The 17,106-nt window shown below is 42.3% G+C and overlaps 1 protein-coding gene across 1 annotated transcript; it reads left to right on the forward strand.

The window, feature by feature from the left end:
* Positions 1–1,583: 1,583 nt before the first annotated feature.
* Positions 1,584–15,414, forward strand: sec63 (SEC63 homolog, protein translocation regulator). Its single transcript, XM_084000860.1, has 20 exons — positions 1,584–1,923; positions 2,881–2,980; positions 4,818–4,932; positions 5,137–5,249; positions 5,396–5,457; positions 5,945–6,003; positions 6,159–6,209; positions 6,299–6,407; positions 6,539–6,633; positions 6,727–6,859; positions 7,153–7,245; positions 7,600–7,745; positions 7,837–7,984; positions 8,300–8,382; positions 8,582–8,650; positions 8,778–8,933; positions 9,030–9,206; positions 9,365–9,565; positions 10,655–10,759; positions 12,709–15,414. The coding sequence occupies exons 1-20, from the start codon at positions 1,800–1,802 to the stop codon at positions 12,844–12,846; spliced, it is 2,277 nt and encodes a 758-aa protein (XP_083856986.1). The 5' UTR covers positions 1,584–1,799; the 3' UTR covers positions 12,847–15,414.
* The last annotated feature ends 1,692 nt before the right edge of the window (positions 15,415–17,106 follow it).

A 17,106-nucleotide genomic window follows, 5' to 3' on the forward strand; every position in this document is an offset into this window, starting at 1 on the left:
GTCTTCTTTGACAAACACATTATTAATATGACTTCAAAAGTTTTTATTTTGCTTTTAGTCTTGCTGACAAGTTATAGCTATTGTTTAACGGCCTGCACCTTAAATAAACAATAAGGAAGGGGAAATCAGACAAGTTTGACCTGAATCAATGCAAACACTAAACATTTAACAAAGTTTATTACTTTTTGTTTAGATTCATCATATAAACCTGTATAGTTTACCAACCATGTACATCATTACTGGGGGATTTAAACTCAGTGTCGGCGTTGGATAAAGCCCATGGGTACAAATGTACAGACATTTGAAGGTCAATCGTGGTGAAAAACAAACTGAAATCCTGATGGTTTCCAGAAATGCTGCCAAGAATGAAACAGCCTACAGTCTGTGTTCAGGTGTTTGCACTGGCACTGCTTGTGTAATTTGTTATTGTAAAAACACAATGTAATGCCCCTGGATATTAAATAAAGACTTCGACTTTGTAGGACATTTGTTTAAACTGTAATTAACAAAAAATAATATATAAATAGTCCTACAGCAATTTAATGATTTTTTGGAAGCAATTTAATTTGTTATGATAATGGATCAAACAAGAGCTGCACAAAGTTATGGCGGCTGTGTGCCACTTATGTTTTCATCGGGGTATAACACTTCACCACATCTGAAGAGGGTTTGTCATTGTCATAATTCTAGGGGCCCAGCGCCCAGTGGGGCCCATAAAAAACTCCAGTAGTCTAATCTTTGTATGACTGAATTATTCTGCATAAGACCCTGACTAATACTCATAGTAATGCTGCATTAGCATCAAAACAAAGTAGACTAAATAAAGTGGAAAAGTCAGAGGCCCGCGTTAGTATTCTTTAAGGAATTTGTAGCAACGGCCCTGGTCATTGTTTTAACTTTTAATATTTTCATCAGAAAAAAAGAGGGAAAATTAAAGAAACAACAAATCATTCAACAAAATGATGACCTTCTGTAACTCTGAAATAAACATTGCTTCTCCTACTTTTTTTAATGTCATTTATTATTGATTTTATTGATTGTTGCCATTTATTATTGTAATTATAGATTCTTTTTTTTCTTTTCACATTTTATTGGCATGTATTTAATACGTCTGATTGTCAGAGACGTAACCAGACATTTTTGATAGGGGTGGCCCACGTGGGGCACTGACATATGGTGGGGTGGCATGAAGCGTGAGCATGTGCACACACAAAACCCATATCTACTTAAATTACTAACACTGCAAGAAAAACAAGACAGAGAAATACAGAAAATACAAGAGTGGCAACATACAATTGTGAGAAAACCTCAATGAGAAAAATAATTACTAGACAAAAGCTAGTATAAACAATGTATAAAATGCCTCTGACTGGGCATGTAGCCCATTATATTTTGGGGTGGCACCTGGGGTGGCCACCCAAGGCCACTCCCTGAATACACCACTGCTGATTGTTGCAAACAACTGCCATCATCTCCTCCTTATTGCTCAAAATGTAATTGCGTGTCTGCACCTCCTCCGCCGCTGGGTGTCGCTGTCGCTCGGGGGAGAAGCGCTGAATCACCCGTCGAAGAAGCCGAGGGGCCCACATTGCGCAGGCGTACACCACGTACACCGATGATCACCAGAGATCTGCTGCTACTGCTGTTGCTGCTGCTGCTGGCTGGATGCTAGCTGGCTAGCTCAAACGGGTCTGTCAAGTAGTCCAAGTCGCACACATTTGCCTGGGCTTAGATAGAAGAAGGAGGGGAAGCTCAGCCGGCGGAGAAGAGAAGCAGGGCGACCCAAGCGCCGCTACGAAATGGCCGGGCAACAGTTCCAGTACGATGACAGCGGCAACACGTTTTTCTACTTCCTAACGTCCTTCGTCGGGCTCATTGTGATCCCAGCCACATATTACCTCTGGCCCCGGGATCAGAATGCTGGTAAGGCCCGATGTCTGTGTCTCTGAGCTAACTTAACTGAGCTAAATAATAACCGGACCACGGACAGCCGCGGAGCAGCGTGAAGGGTCCACGACGGCGCCTCGGAGCTGTTTAATCTCTCCGGTTATTTCTGCTGAAGGCTGAGGCGGTGCAGCCTGAGCAAACGGCTGGTGTGGTGACTCAATGTTAGCTAGTCCACGTCTCTCTCTTTCTGTGTGTGTGTGTGTGTTCAGAGCTTTAGTACAAGCCAGTCACTGTTAACACAATCTACCCAAACCTGCTTCACTCATTACCAGCCCCGTTTGGCTACATAACCGTCTTAACTCCACGTATCTAGCTTGATTTTTGCCCGCTTCTTGTGGGTTAGCTTCACTAAGCTAAGTGCAGGCTAGCAGCAGCTCAAAGCCTTGGTAGCTTTAAAAAAAAAAAGAAGAAAAAAAAAGCCAGCTTTGTCTGTGTGCTTTTTTTTTTTTTTATTGACCTGCAATATCCCTTATCTCTCAACAGTTTGTCAACAAAGCAGCATATCTAACATGGGTTATGTAAGAGGTGCTAACACACTTTATACAGCTGGTCCACTGGGAGTTGATAAATGACAGGTCACCATAGAGCTGAGCATGTTGCTAACAGCCCCAGATACTGATATCGTGATATAAGACCAAATACTGAATGTAAATGAGGTTAACCAAGCTATATTTATGACATTTATCAAATATTATTTACTTAAACATAAATATCTGAACCTATTTACTGATTGAGGTGAACATACACTATGTCTCTCTGCTTAGCTAACGTGACCACAGTAATGATATTTCCTCTGTCTACCACTCCCCCCCCCCCCCCCCACGGATGTAAACCTAACTTCATGTACCACCACATCCTCAGTATTATTGATTGTGACTGGTTTTTGGCAGCGCTAATGTGTCGTTTATCTCTTTCTGTCCATCCTGCCTCCAGAACAACTGCGTCTGAAGAGCCTGAGGAGGGTCCATGGCAGGTGTCTGTGGTACCGGCTCAGGCTGATGAAGTCACAGCAGAGCATCGTCCCTACACTAAAGTGAGTATGATCAGTGGAGATTTTGTGTTTGTACGTTAGTCTTAAAAAGATGCAGACCAGTTGTTGAAGAGCTGACTTACCAGGACTTCCCTTTTTACAGAAGCTGATCACGTTCTTCTTGCGTAAAGTTGGACTGAGATGCGTTGAGATGACGAGGCTCCTGTAAAACTTTACTGTTATTTATAGATATCTGCGGTGCCCAAGCGCAGCCTATGATGGATTACTTTCATGCAAATGTCTTGACACGTGACTGATCTTGTCTGTCAGCATAGTGGCAGGTTTTCTCTGGGTCTCCTTTGTTGCCTGGTGTGACATTGCTTTTATTGTTTTGGTGTGTGTGTGTGGCCTGCCTGTAGCTGTTTGCATTGTGAAAGCTCAAGTCATCATCATCATCATCCACTATTCGCTGCTGGAGCTGCTCTCTATTGCTCGCTCAGGTTCCAGCTGGACAGAGTTTGTGTCTGTGGTGTGAAGATGAGACATGGGGGCCGTGCTGTTGCTGCTGCTGCTGCTGCTGCTGTCCGTAGCGTGGACAGATTCGCATGTGTGCGTGTGAGGAAGTGCTTGTTTTGATTAATTCAGGGCGCAGGCAGGTTCAGCTTGTGATGTTTTTGTGTGTAAACCCTCTCAGTGACGTGTGCGGTGGTTGGTTGGCGTAAACACTGCGTTGCACTGTTTACGTTTCTCTTAACATGATGACCCTGTTTTCCAAGTGTTGTTTGTTCGTGCTGTGTGTGTCTGTTGGTTAACGGCAGACCCGCACGATATGAGCAAAATGTCAAAATGTGTGATGACACTATTCAATATTGACAATATGACTTGCAATGAATAAGCAAATAGTTAATTGTGCATATTATCCATACAGTTCCTTAGTCTTTCTGCTTTAATAGGGTCCCTAAACCACTGAATAGAATAATATATAGGAGCATATCTTTACTGAACAAATTGCACATGAATAATCAATCAATTAAACAAAACATTAATTTACCCCCTCAGGCCTCCTCTTCTTACTCATCATGTGTTTATTGCGCATGTTCCTCTCGCGATGGCAATGAAAATGCGATTAATCCCTCGTTAATGGAAACATGGGTGTTGGAGAGCTCTTGGCCGTCTCACTCTCGCCATCGTCTCACACTCATTTGCCTCCTCGTCTCAGTGTGTCTGTCTGAGTATCTCGTCTTTGTTCTGTCTCTGCCGTTTCATCTGCTAAGCTTCGTACTTCCACGTTCCACTCCTGCTCTGTCACTAGAACCACATCCTGTTTTTTTTTTATCGCAACATTAATCATTTCTTGATTTGCATCACCTGATTAGTTGTGACAGAGGCTGTTAAGGCGTGTTCAAGCAGTCACTTCAATCAAATAGATTTTCTTTTAACTTTCTTTCAAAAAAAATCTTCATGTTTCCTCTTGGCTATGGTATCATAATGATGAGTGTTTATTATGGGGATCCATCATGTATTTTTCTGGTTGAGCTACTCAGACAACTCTGAGGCTAGTGAGTGGTTGTCATGGCAACACATGCTGCAGAGCGGCCCATAGGGGTTTGCCATTGTCATGGAAACAAGTTCAACTTCCATGTGTAAATACTAAACAACAATAATGTCAGAGCCTGTCCTGTCTCTGCTGCTTCTATACAGCAGGTTAAGATGATTTAGGGTTTAGTGTTTTAATTACGACTTCATGTTTGTGGCTTCAAAATGCTAAAAGCTGGTTGAAGGATTGGATCAACACACAGTCGTGATAATTGTACACCATAGTGATAAAGGGTTGTTGTGTGGATAATTCAGATCTTTGTGTCTTAACATTTTCTTCCTGTTTGTCTGTTGATGTTTTCAGGAAAGCAGCCTTGCTGTTTGGGTGGGCTGTGTTCCTGCTGCTAGCCTACAAGGTGTCCAAGCTGGACAGAGAGTACCAAGAGTACAATCCATATGAAGTCCTCAACTTGGACCCGGTAAACACACACAAAATTTGAACAAATGATGTCCTTAAGGTTTCAGTATTTGAATCTGTCTGCTCAAGATATGAAATAATTTCTTGAACAGGATAAAACATTTTATCCCTCTGGACTTTGATGACTACAGAAGAGTTGCATTTGACAGTATTTGTTATGTATGGCTGGGTTTTGGAGCTGCTATAATTATATTTCTGTCTCCAGGGTGCATCTCTGTCAGAAATCAAGAAGCAATACCGTGTGCTCTCACTCAAGTTCCATCCTGACAAAGGTGGTGATGAGGCCACATTTATGAGAATTGCCAAAGCCTACGCTGCGTAAGTGTCAGTCATGTCTCGATTTCACAACCCAGACCACAAAACTGCATCTGCCATCGGTGATGAAAGCAGTCGTCTCCTGCAGCCCAGCGTTTGCTATCGATTGATCCATTTATGTGTCTACTTGTTTTTCTTTTTCCCCACAGTCTGACCAATGAACAGTCCCGACAGAACTGGGAAATGTACGGCAACCCAGATGGTCCAGGAGGTAAGAGACGATTCCCTCAATCCCACAGCAGGCTTTTGGATTTTTATGTGTTGACACACCTTCTGTGCTTGAAGCTGGTGAGTCAGCCTCTTATAGCAATGAACGTGTTTAACAGTGGAAGATGGATGGAAACAACACGGCCCATTCATTCCGGTGCGAGCTGACACCCAGACGCCCGTGATGAGTGGCTCGCACTTTAGCACACGCATTCACCGATCCAAAAATAACATTTTCTACAGATTTGGGGAGTTCTCTGTGGTTCAGATTCTGTGTATTAAAGCCATAATTGTTGAACATCATAAATAATTCATCGTAGTTTTGAAGATGTTACTTTTTAATGGATGTAAATGTTTTTGTTTCTACGGTCGCCACTTACATGCAGATGGAGATTAACCATGAAGCTGAAATTTTCAAGCAGCCCAGTGCTGTTGCTGGGGGGGTTGATACTGCAGTATGTAACCAGTGTGTTTTATGTCTGTCTTTGTAGCTACCAGCTTTGGTATTGCCCTGCCTGCCTGGATTGTTGACCAGAAGAACTCAATGCTGGTACATAACATCTATTTATGTGTATATATATATATATATAAGTAAATAAGTAGTTTTAACTTGGTTTTTGTATTTAACTGGCAGATAATCAAAAGACTATGATGTTATCCAGGACAAAACATGTCTGGTCTGATAGTTTTTCTTTTCCTTTGCAGGTGCTGTTGGTGTACGGACTCGCCTTCATGGTCATCCTCCCTGTCGTTGTGGTAAGAGAACGATGTCCTATCGTTGACTTTTCTTCCTTTTATCCCATCGGTGTTTCAGTTAATTTATATTTTTTCCTTCTTCATCTTAGGGCACATGGTGGTACCGCTCCATCCGTTACAGTGGAGACCAGATCCTCATAAACACTACCCAGCTCTTTATGCATTTCATGTACAAGACGCCAAATATGAACATGAAGAGTGAGTATCCTGTTCGATTGATGGTCGGGAGACATTTATGATGAGCAGTGCATTGATTATATTTCTGAACCTTTAGATTCTGGTCATCCATACTGATCTGTACTTATGTTATGTCTGAATCTGACCTGCAGGGCTGGCCATGGTGTTGACTGCAGCGTTCGAGTTCGACCCTCGCAGCAATAAAGAAGCCACCATAAGACCAACAGACAATATTGAAGTGCCACAGGTAATAACACGCACCAGAGTTTAATAAGAAATGGAGGTGCAGTGTGTGTGTGTGTGTGTGTCTGCTAAACGACCCATCCCGTCTCTGTTGCAGCTGATCCGTGAATTAGGAAATATCAACGTGAAGAAGAAGGAGCCTCCATTCTGTTATCCTTACAGCTTAAAGGCCAGGGTGTTGGTGCTTTCTCACCTGGCACGCATGGATGTATCAGAAGAGTTAGAGGAAGGTAGGAGACTGAAAAATGAAATATGTGACATTTTTACTTGTCTAGTAAGTTATAAGTATCTAACCATTCTTTAGATTTCTAAAAATGGAAAATAAAACATGGTCTAATGATGGAAACAATGTATCATTTATATCTGTATTGGGGGACTGCCCTCAAATTTTATACCTACAAAGTCCAAGCTTTTATTTGAATATATAATGATAAAAGAGATTTTCATTTTGTTCATAATAATCAGGTATTCATAATATAATCAGGAACATGTGATTTAGAACATGGTGTGTTTCTGTTCCCAGATCAGAGGTTTGTGACGAGGAAAAGTCCAGCTCTCCTGCAGGAGATGATCAACGTGGGCTGTCAGCTGACCATGATGGCCAACAGTAGAGGAGGTACATGCATTTTACTATGCGTTGTGTACTGCATATTAATAACCACTGCTGAAAAAACAGCACACTGTATGGTTAAAGAAGTAGTTTGGTCTGACACTGTTTTTTTATGCTGTGTTGTGTTTTTATGGCATGTGCCTAGATTTTTTTTCAATAAGTTTTACTGGTGCTAAATCAACATTGTCTATACTGAATGTGAATATATGAAAACAGAGGGGAGCTGTGAATCTGTAAAACTACACTAAACAGTGTTTGTTGCATCTGTCCCTGGCTATATGAGTATTTCAGTTGTTTTATAGGCAGCATGATGCCTTGATTAGGTTTGTAAGTATGTGCTGATACACCGCCTCTGTCCAGGTTTCCATGCTCCTCGTCTGGTGACCATTGAGAATTGTATGAAACTGACCCAGATGATAGTGCAGGGTCTGCAGGAGTCAAAGTCACCACTTCTGCAACTGCCCCACTTTGAGGAGGAGCACCTCCGCTACTGCATCTCCAAGAAGGTACCTGCTGCATCTCTCCAAATGTGCGCGCACACACGCTTTGTAGATTTTTAAAGTAAATATATAATTTAATTTGTCCTCTCCTCTTTAGTATAAAGTGCGGACCCTTCAGGACCTGGTGAGTCTCAAGGACTCTGACAGGCGCAGCATGTTGCGCTTCCTGGGGGAGGAGAAGTACGATGAGGTCATGGCGGTGCTGGGCAGCTTCCCTCACATCACCATGGATACCAAACTGCAGGGTCAGTCCTAAAATACACAAACACACACACTTTGTTTAACTCCCTTTTGGCTTTAAACACTAATTTCAAATCAGTATTTCTGTCACTATAGAGACTCCACTGTAGCACAGCCTTTGTTATTCCAAGCTGCTGTTACTGATAACCATGTAGTATAGTGTAGTATAGCCTGACATGTAGTATGTAGTATTGGTTCGTAAACTATATTTCAGTGTTTTTTTCAAGCAACCTGATCAATAACTAGTGAAACTGGTTTGTTTAACTGCAAATATTTTGTCTGTGTTTTGAGGTTTCAAGTTATTTTTCCTCTCTCTACAGTCCTCGATGATGAAGACAGCAATAACATCACAGCCGGCTCTATTGTCACAGTAACCGTCACCTTAACCAGAAAACGGATGGTGGTAAGCGAGGATTACATTGGGTTAAACAAGGACATCATTTCATAGAGCAAACATCAGTGAATCTAAGTGATTTATGATGTTGCTACTCTGTGCCTGCATTACCTTGGATGACCACTAGAGTGAGCTGCTGACTTTGTGGCTGAAAAGCATGAATTCACTCTGTATACCTGTGTGATGTGTGATGTGTGTGTGTGTGTAGGACATGTTTGAAAAAGAGCAGGAGTCCACGCCTTGTCCAGGAGAGGAGACTGCCACCACAGAGGAAGCAGTAAGAATAACAAAAAAAAATACACTCAGACAGTCACATTGAGCCATAATTAAATGTTTATTTATTCAGGAAATCTTGGCATCTTTACCTAATCCTAATCCTAATGTGACTGTGTGTGTTTTTAAAGCCAGGGGACTCAAGTAAAGCCAAAACCAAAGTATGGCAGAACAAGAGTAAAGGGGCTAAGAAGACAGCCAAGTCCAAGAAGAAAAAATTAACCAAGAAGAAGGCAGCTCCGGTACCTGCCAAAACCAAGCAGGCCAACGGCAACGTGGCAGGAAATGTGCGTATGCGGGAACAGCCGACTTGTATTGTCACATATTTACCAAAGCTAAGCTTCTTCAGTCTTTAATTCTTCTTATGGATGTTGTCGTTGCAGGAAGTCGTCGCTGCGACATCAGCGGCAGCAGCAAAGGAGGAGGAGGACGAGGCCTCAGATAAAGGCAGCGAGTCGGACGAGGGCGAAGCCAACAAGGACTCTCCCAGCGAGAGAGACGACGACAGCGACAAGCAGAGCGACACGGAAGTGGACGAGATGGCTGGAGACGACGAGGAGGTCAGGAAACTTTGTTTAGGTCCACATGTTGGTGATAGGATGTGATTTAACGGAGTTATCACTCCCTCCTGTTGCATCGTTACTCACAGATATTTTAGTGGAATAAATATTAGAGAAGCACCACCTCCAACCTCTCACTGTTCACATCTGACCGTCAGGAGTGGGAGGCGTTGCAGCAGAGCATCCAGCGGCGGGAGCGAGCCCTGCTGGAGACCAAGTCGAAGGTGACGCACCCCGTCTACAGCCTCTACTTCCCCGAGGAGAAGCAGGAGTGGTGGTGGCTCTACATCGCCGACCGCCGGGATCAGACCCTCGTCTCCATGCCCTACCACGTCTGCACACTAAAAGACACAGAAGAGGTGAGCTTGTGTGTGTTATTATTTGTCCATGGATGTAAAAAAAAAAAAACAGTTTATAAAATCGCGTAAAACTCAGACCTGTGACATGCTCAGATCACTTATATTGTCCAACTGAAATTAATCAAATTTCATAATGATTTAAGAAAAAGTCACATATCACATATTCCGTAATAATTCCCTTAATTACTGTAGTGTCATTCAATATGTTTTAGCACTGGTTAGAATATGTCACATTAAAATGCATAGTATACTATGTCTTATGCTATAATCCTCATATAGTAGAAAGGCCTTAATAAGTTACAGTGTGTTTACGTTTCTTGTTTCCTGTGCTCCGTAGCCACACATCTTGTTGCCAGGCAACCTTTTGCACTTGTGTCGTTAGTTCCTCGGAGCAGCCTGTGTGTGTGTGTGTGCGTGCGCATACGTGTGCTTATTTTTTGCACCATTTGCACCTCTGATCCCGCCGTTCCCCGGCGGCAGCGAGGACCGGCGGCGAGGTAAAAGCTTAACGAGGCCCGCGTGACCAGCTGTACGCGGCTCTGAAGGCACGTAACGGCAGGAGGTGACCCCAGCCGGGCGTTTAAACGGCTCACTGTCTGGCAATCAGCTATTCTGTCGATTCAACAATTCCTTCTGTTGTTTGTGTTGTGAGATTGCTCGTACGCTGCGTGTTTGACAGTCGCGCTTTCGGGGGGAGGAGGGAGGGAGGGAGTGCACAGAGGCCGCTTCCATCAACAAGGCAGGGCAGCGAACCGCCGCTGTGTTCGCAGCTCGTCCTCCGCTCACACGCCGAATAATAATTAGCCTCATTGTGCTGATAATTAGGTGTTTGCCATATGTAATTGTGCGGCATTGTAATCACAGCTTGAGGTAATGCTGCTCTAATATTTACAGTTGGATCCCGTCATCATCATGTAGTGGGTCATTTGTGATTACCTACCTACCGCACAGCCAACTAGATGATCAGGCGTCACCATCAGCATTCGGCAGCATCATTTTTTGACATTTTTTGCTTTAGCTTCGTGCATGGAGCGACAGTCATTCTTAGATGTAATCCATTTATTTGTGTGTGTGTTTGTTCCTTTCCAGGTGGAGCTCAAGTTTCCAGCTCCCTCCAAAACAGGCAACTACCAATATTCTGTCATCCTCCGCTCTGATTCCTACCTGGGACTGGACCAGATCAAACCACTCAAGGTGACAAAAAAAAGCAGTGTGTATGTGGTTTCATGTAGAATCAATGTACTCTACTGTACTGTAGACTAGACTGCTGAGCCATTTCCATTTCCAAAGCCAAATCAGTGTAAATTGTCCTGGATATAAAGGGTTCTTTTCCTGCCAAGGCGGCTGGGACAATAGACCCACCACCCACAGAAGCTCACTGAACAATTGTGTTAATTGCTGCCAAGGTGTTTGGAAGAAGGGGATCCGTTAGAAGCCAAACCAGAGAGAGAACTGTTTGTTTTTGTTTGTTTGTGTTTGCGTGTTCGCACCACCTGTTAGACATGTAGCCAGAGTGCACTTCAGGTGTGAGGAGCTAATCAGAAAATACTGTGAAACAGCGATCTTAAATTCTGTTTTCTTCAACACATCTAAAGCTTTGAATAAAGACCATGACATTTTTTAAAGATTTTGAACATTTTCCGGCACGATTTTTAAAAACCACCTCACGCAGTTCTGAAAATAGACTTCTTTCCCACCAGCAGCAGGTTTCTATTTCAGTTGAGAATTTAATCAGTTACAGTTAATTTAGACGAGCCGGCTCCAGCACACGGTCTCTGTTATGCTTTCATTTCACAGATGAGAATTCAACGTATTCAGTGTGATTTACAGTTAAAAGAGAAGCGTTGCAGCCTCTTTTGTAAAACAGTTCAACACGTTCATTTCCACTGGCAGTGAAACAGTACAGCACATCTTTTTTTATAGCAGAAACATGTTGTACTGCCATTGTTGTACTGACCCTAAATGTTTAAGGGCTGGTGTACAAATTATCACACAAAACACCAGTTTCATGCAGGACTGTGATCTGCTCATTACTTTTGTAAATTTCAGATGTGAGCTGGTGGCAATGACATGATTTCTGCCTCTGTCGACATTTTTGAAAAGAAAAACCCAATCAAATCCACTTTATTTATATAGCACATCTTTTTTTCTGTTTTGAAAAAACATAAAAGTTTACCAAAGTGCTGCACAATGACTAACATACAGGAAATAGACAACAAAATGGTTAAATAAACATGTAATAAGAATGAAATAAATAAATAAGAGCCATTAAAGGATAAACTGATTTAAAAATACAATAAAATGAGAATAAAAAGACAAAACAAGAACAGAGGTCACACAACTCTTGTGCTGAGTTAAAAGCCAAAGAATATGCAACGTGATCTAAAAGTAGGTTGAGTGGGGGATATTTTTATTTCTAGTGGTAGTTCATTCCACAATTTAGGAGCCACCACAGAAAACGCTCATCACCTCAGGTTTTTAATCTACGACGAGGAAGAGCTGATCAGCCGACCTCGGGGATCGTGAGGGAGTGTAGACATTCAAGATTTCAGAAATGTATAATGTTAAAAAAAATAACGGTCTGTCTCGTGCAACTTTTAATTTTTATGCTGAAGTGAAAGTCGATCACAGCCAGTTGTAGGACAGTTAGGCTGAAGGTTCAGCCATGAGGGGTTGACTGTGTCTTGATACATCCTTGATATTATCACAAATTGTGGGTCAGATTCTCTATAGGTCGTATTCATAACCGCTCCATATACCCGTCTTCTCATTTGAAATTTAAAGGCCCATTGCCATAATCCCTATAGTCATAGCAGTAGGTTCATTACCTTTATTTATCGGTGCGAGATATTTTTAGAATGGTGGAGCAGAGCCGCAAGAAATCCCATGAGCCTCCGTAGCGTAGCTCTGAGCAGCTTGCGGCTCTGCTCCGCCGTTCAAAAAATAGCTCGCACCGATAAATAAAGGTAACGAACCTACTGCTATGACTATAGGGATTATGGCAATGGGCCAATTTACTAAAATGTTGAACTATCCCTTTAAGGCTGTTCCATTGGGCTGAATACAATATTCACCAGCAGAAGTCTGTGAACTACACTAGTTCCACATCTCAAACTGTGTGCGTGTCCTTTGTGTCTCCCCAGCTGGAGGTCCACGAGGCCAAGGCCATGCTGGACAACCACCCGCAGTGGGACATCCCGGACACGGAGGAGGAGGACGAGGAGCAGGAGGACAGCGACGGCATCGAGGAGAGCGAAGACGACGACGAGGACAACGACTGAAAACGCGGACACACATAACGCGCACGTGCATACACACACGCTCAGCCTTCTCCCATGGACTGGCCACCCACGCACTCCTGACCCCACAACAGCACTCAAGAGCAGTGAACGAGGAGCAGCAACGCCCCCCGCCCGCCACACACACACACAAACACACACTCAAACACACACACACTGGATCATTGGGGACAATTTATACACTCAGAGCCCTCCTCCTCCCCCTCCTCCTCCTCTTCTTCCTCCTTGTCCATTTAACCCTTACAATGACATGGACTGTGACCCCGCCCCCTCCCCCTTCATCTCCCCTTTTCTACAGAGACTTGTTCCTTCACTTTCCGTTGCTGGCGGAAGAAAATTCTGTGAATACTTAACCAGGCCCGTGTGTGCAAGTGTGCGTGCATGTGAGTGTGTGTGTGGGTAAGAGGGTGTGTGTATGTGTGTGTGTGTGTGTTTGTAACCTTGTATGTGTTTGTACAGGTATGAAAGATTGACACACTGTGGACTGGAGGACCTATTATCTGGGCTCTTTTCTCGAGGGGGAGAGGGGGATGTATAACAGCTAATTCTGTTTGCAACATTAACAAAAAAAAACAAAAAAAAAACAACAACCACACATGACTTCCGTACGGAAATCGTGACTTTGCTCTCGCTCCTAATTTTTAAAAATCACTCGGCACCAATGTTTTCCACACCAATGATACTTTCTATTGTACACTTAAACTGCAGAAGTGTGAGCTTTATCCCTGCTCGCCCGGGATCACATCCGAGTCAACCGTTGGGACGTTCGCTCCGCTCAGTGCACAGGAGCACGGTTCAGTCTCATCAGTTTTCATGTTTTGTTTTTTCTCGTTTTATAATTTCTCTGCTGTTACACCAGCCAGTCACTTGTATGTACTTAATGTATGTCGAGGAGGACGACTACAGACCAGATGCTGACGTCCAGCCGGTTCCGTCAGCGATGCCTGTTCTGCCCCTCCCATCCACATCAAACTGTATTTTTCTGGAAGAGACGACTGTTGGTTGAAAGCAGGTGGCTCTGGAAATGAATTGCGACCTCAAGTGTAGTGAGGGAACAAGACAAAACGGTGTTGCAGTGTTAAAACTTCTTTCTTCTTCATATACTACACAAAAGTTGTGAGTTTTCAGTCAGTTCTAAGGGGCTCAGATACTGGTATATAGTATATATAGATATATACATAATCAAGGCTTTTCAGAGAAGTGACTTCCTTACTCTTTCTCTCTTCTTCTTTTTTTAATTTACAATTGTAGCACATTCCAGTGTATACTCATTGTCCAGAAAGGCCTTACGAATACAACTGAAATACTACAACATACACGTCTTTGGGTGCTATGCACCAGTGGTTCTTGGGAGAGCAGATAAAAGTACATCTAGTTTTTTGTGTTTGTAAAAATCAACAGTATTTTTCCTTTGTTTCAGTTTAGAATTAGCCTCTTAGTAGTAACTTTAAGCTCCTCAGTCGTCGTTCTACATATCACTGATCTCATCTCGCCATGACAAAGTCACCAAGAAGTACAGTTTTGTCAGGTGAAAAGAGGGTTTGCAGTCAAGAGTGACAAATGTCCGGCCCCGTGATGAAAGGGATTGGAGTATGAGGTCCCTGACACACACACACACACATACACACATGCAACACTCGTGATCTGAAAAGTGTCTCGAACAAAAATTGTTGAAAGTAACTCGTAGTGTAAGTCAAAGCATATTCTGTCCAGCACCATCTCTATTTTTTTTTAATTTTATAATTGCTGCCATGCCATCAAATGTTTTTTTTTTTGTTTCGTTTTTTTTTAGTCTGAGGAATACAAAATCGTTCTGACCGGGGAAATCCCAGATTCATTTAAAATTTATTTTTGTTTGTCTCAGTTCAGCTGTAGTTATAACAAATGTACCACCTAGACAGGTCTCTGTCTCATTTTCTTTTGTTCTAACTTTTGTTTTTACATCTGTTAGTTTCATGAGTGGGGGTAAAAAAAAAAAGAATATCAGAGCTTCCTTGAACGGCTCTGTGGGCTCTCACTATGTTGACACCTTGACGGTTTATTTTTAAAATATATATATATATATAAAAAAAAGTCTTTCACTAAGAATATCCACACAACGGTTAATTGCTTCTGTTTCGGTATATTTCAGTGTGTCATGTTAGTGTGGGAGAGAGAAAGAGAGAGAGAGGTTTGAATATCTGCGTGCATACTCTCCCAACACCACATACACACTCACAAACAAACTGACATGTGCGCACTATAACCTCCTTCAATTGTGTTCAAAGCAGGTGTATGCTAACAGGTAATATTGTACTCTTGAGTATTTATCGCTCTGCAATAGAATGTAGCATCAGTGATTTACGCTGTGTGGAAAAATAAAACTGCAGTGAGGTTAAATACGACAACATCTCTCCCATGACGGACTTTGTCCAGGCGACAGGCCAACAAGTCGTCTCAGTTTGGACAAACTACCCAATGACTATCTGCCACTTTTGTTTACAAAGGAACTGTCATTGTAAATGGAAAAATATATTATTTGTATTTAAAATCATTTCAAATAAAAACTTTTAAATGACATGGTTTCATTTTTTCCCTCCCTTGTGCTGTAGGTGGGTGATTAAAAACTAGTATTCAAAATTTCTGCAAATGGGGAAAATAAAAGTCTTGACATTTTCTTGTAATCTTTAAGTTGTGTTAAAATGTTTGACCATTTGAAACCCCATTAACCAAATTCATTGGGATATTAATTGCAATCAGGGCCGTTGTATAGGGGAGAAAGGTGATGATAATTTTAGGGACCCAGCGCCCAGTAGGGCCCACAAAAAAACCCAGTAGTCTAATCTTTGTATGACTGAATTATTCTGCTTAGACCCTGACTAATACTCATAGTAATGCTGCATTAGCATCGAAACAAAGTAGGCTAAATAAAAAATGATAATACATATGTAGTTGAAAAAAAATGTGGAAAAGTCAGGGGCCCACTTTAGGATTCTTTCAGGGGGCCCAGAATTCCTAGCAGCGGCCCTGATTGCAATAATATGAGTTTGACCTGTAATTAAATCTTTGTGATCATGGCTTAACTAGACAGGTGTGGAGCTAATTGTGCATTGAGCTTATTTGATTAAAAAATGTTGGGGAACTTGCTCCACCGAGTTACACATCAGCCTAGCTTTGTTTCTTACTCTTGTGACCTTGTTTTGTGGAAGGTCCTGTCAGGTTGAAAAAACAGGGAAACTGACATGCGTGTTCGTTTATTCCAAGAGAGGACAAACAACGACGTTCCGGTTAACTATTTATTCAATTGGATCATCAAACGAATCAGATACAAAAAAAACTCTCCTGTTCAAGAAATCACAGTCCACAAGCGGTTAGCTGCAATCATCATCCCAGGAGAGCGAGAATTCTCTGTCATCTGCTCAAGACAAAAGCGTTTTTTTTTATACTACGCACTATGTGTGTGTAATTACAGTAATTCTTATTGGTCAAAAACAGGTGGGGACTGGCTGTGGTTTAGACTTAGACGTTGGTGCCCTCAGGCTGGCACAGGTTGGTCCCATCTTCCCAGCACTCAAACCTCTGGACCTGAAACACAACAAAACCCTCCCTACTCTGATGTAAATTTTCCATCCCAGAGGGTCCAAGGCAGATAATACAGATCCTCTTCCTCACAATTCACTTCACTTCATTCAGCAGGGCTCACAGGCCTCTCATCCTCTGCTCCCTTCGGCCTTGGAGATGTTTTCCTTTCACCGTGGCTCTGTGTGCTCTCAACTTGCCGCTGAATGATCAAACAGGTAGGCTACTGGTAGCCTACTCATTGCATTATGAATTAAGCTCAACACAAATCTTGGTTTGCTTAGGCTACAAGTTTCAGTTGTCTTTAAACTCAATGGTAGTCAAAAATATAAGACACAATAGGTTAGTTAAAACATGAGACTAAACTTTACCTAAACTGAAAGCATAAACATCTTTCTATAGGCCTATGTCCTGGCTCCTCTCTCTCCATGTGTTAACCCTTCGTACCACGGGGCTAATGCTTGACTCCCTCTCATTCTTCAACAGGACACAACAGCTCATATAGGCTATATAGTTAAGAACAACTTACATAAAGACAAAAGTTTCACACCAGGATTAACTTGTTTAAATGGGTAAAATGTGTAAATGCAATCTACTGAAAATTTTAAAACAATTATTAGTGAGATATATTCAGTATCAGTAATGTCAAAGTGGAGAATATATAAAGTTCTGGTGATGAGGTAG

Source organism: Trachurus trachurus (assembly GCF_905171665.1).
Source record: "Trachurus trachurus genome assembly, chromosome: 24".
Classification (NCBI taxonomy): Eukaryota; Metazoa; Chordata; class Actinopteri; order Carangiformes; family Carangidae; genus Trachurus; species Trachurus trachurus.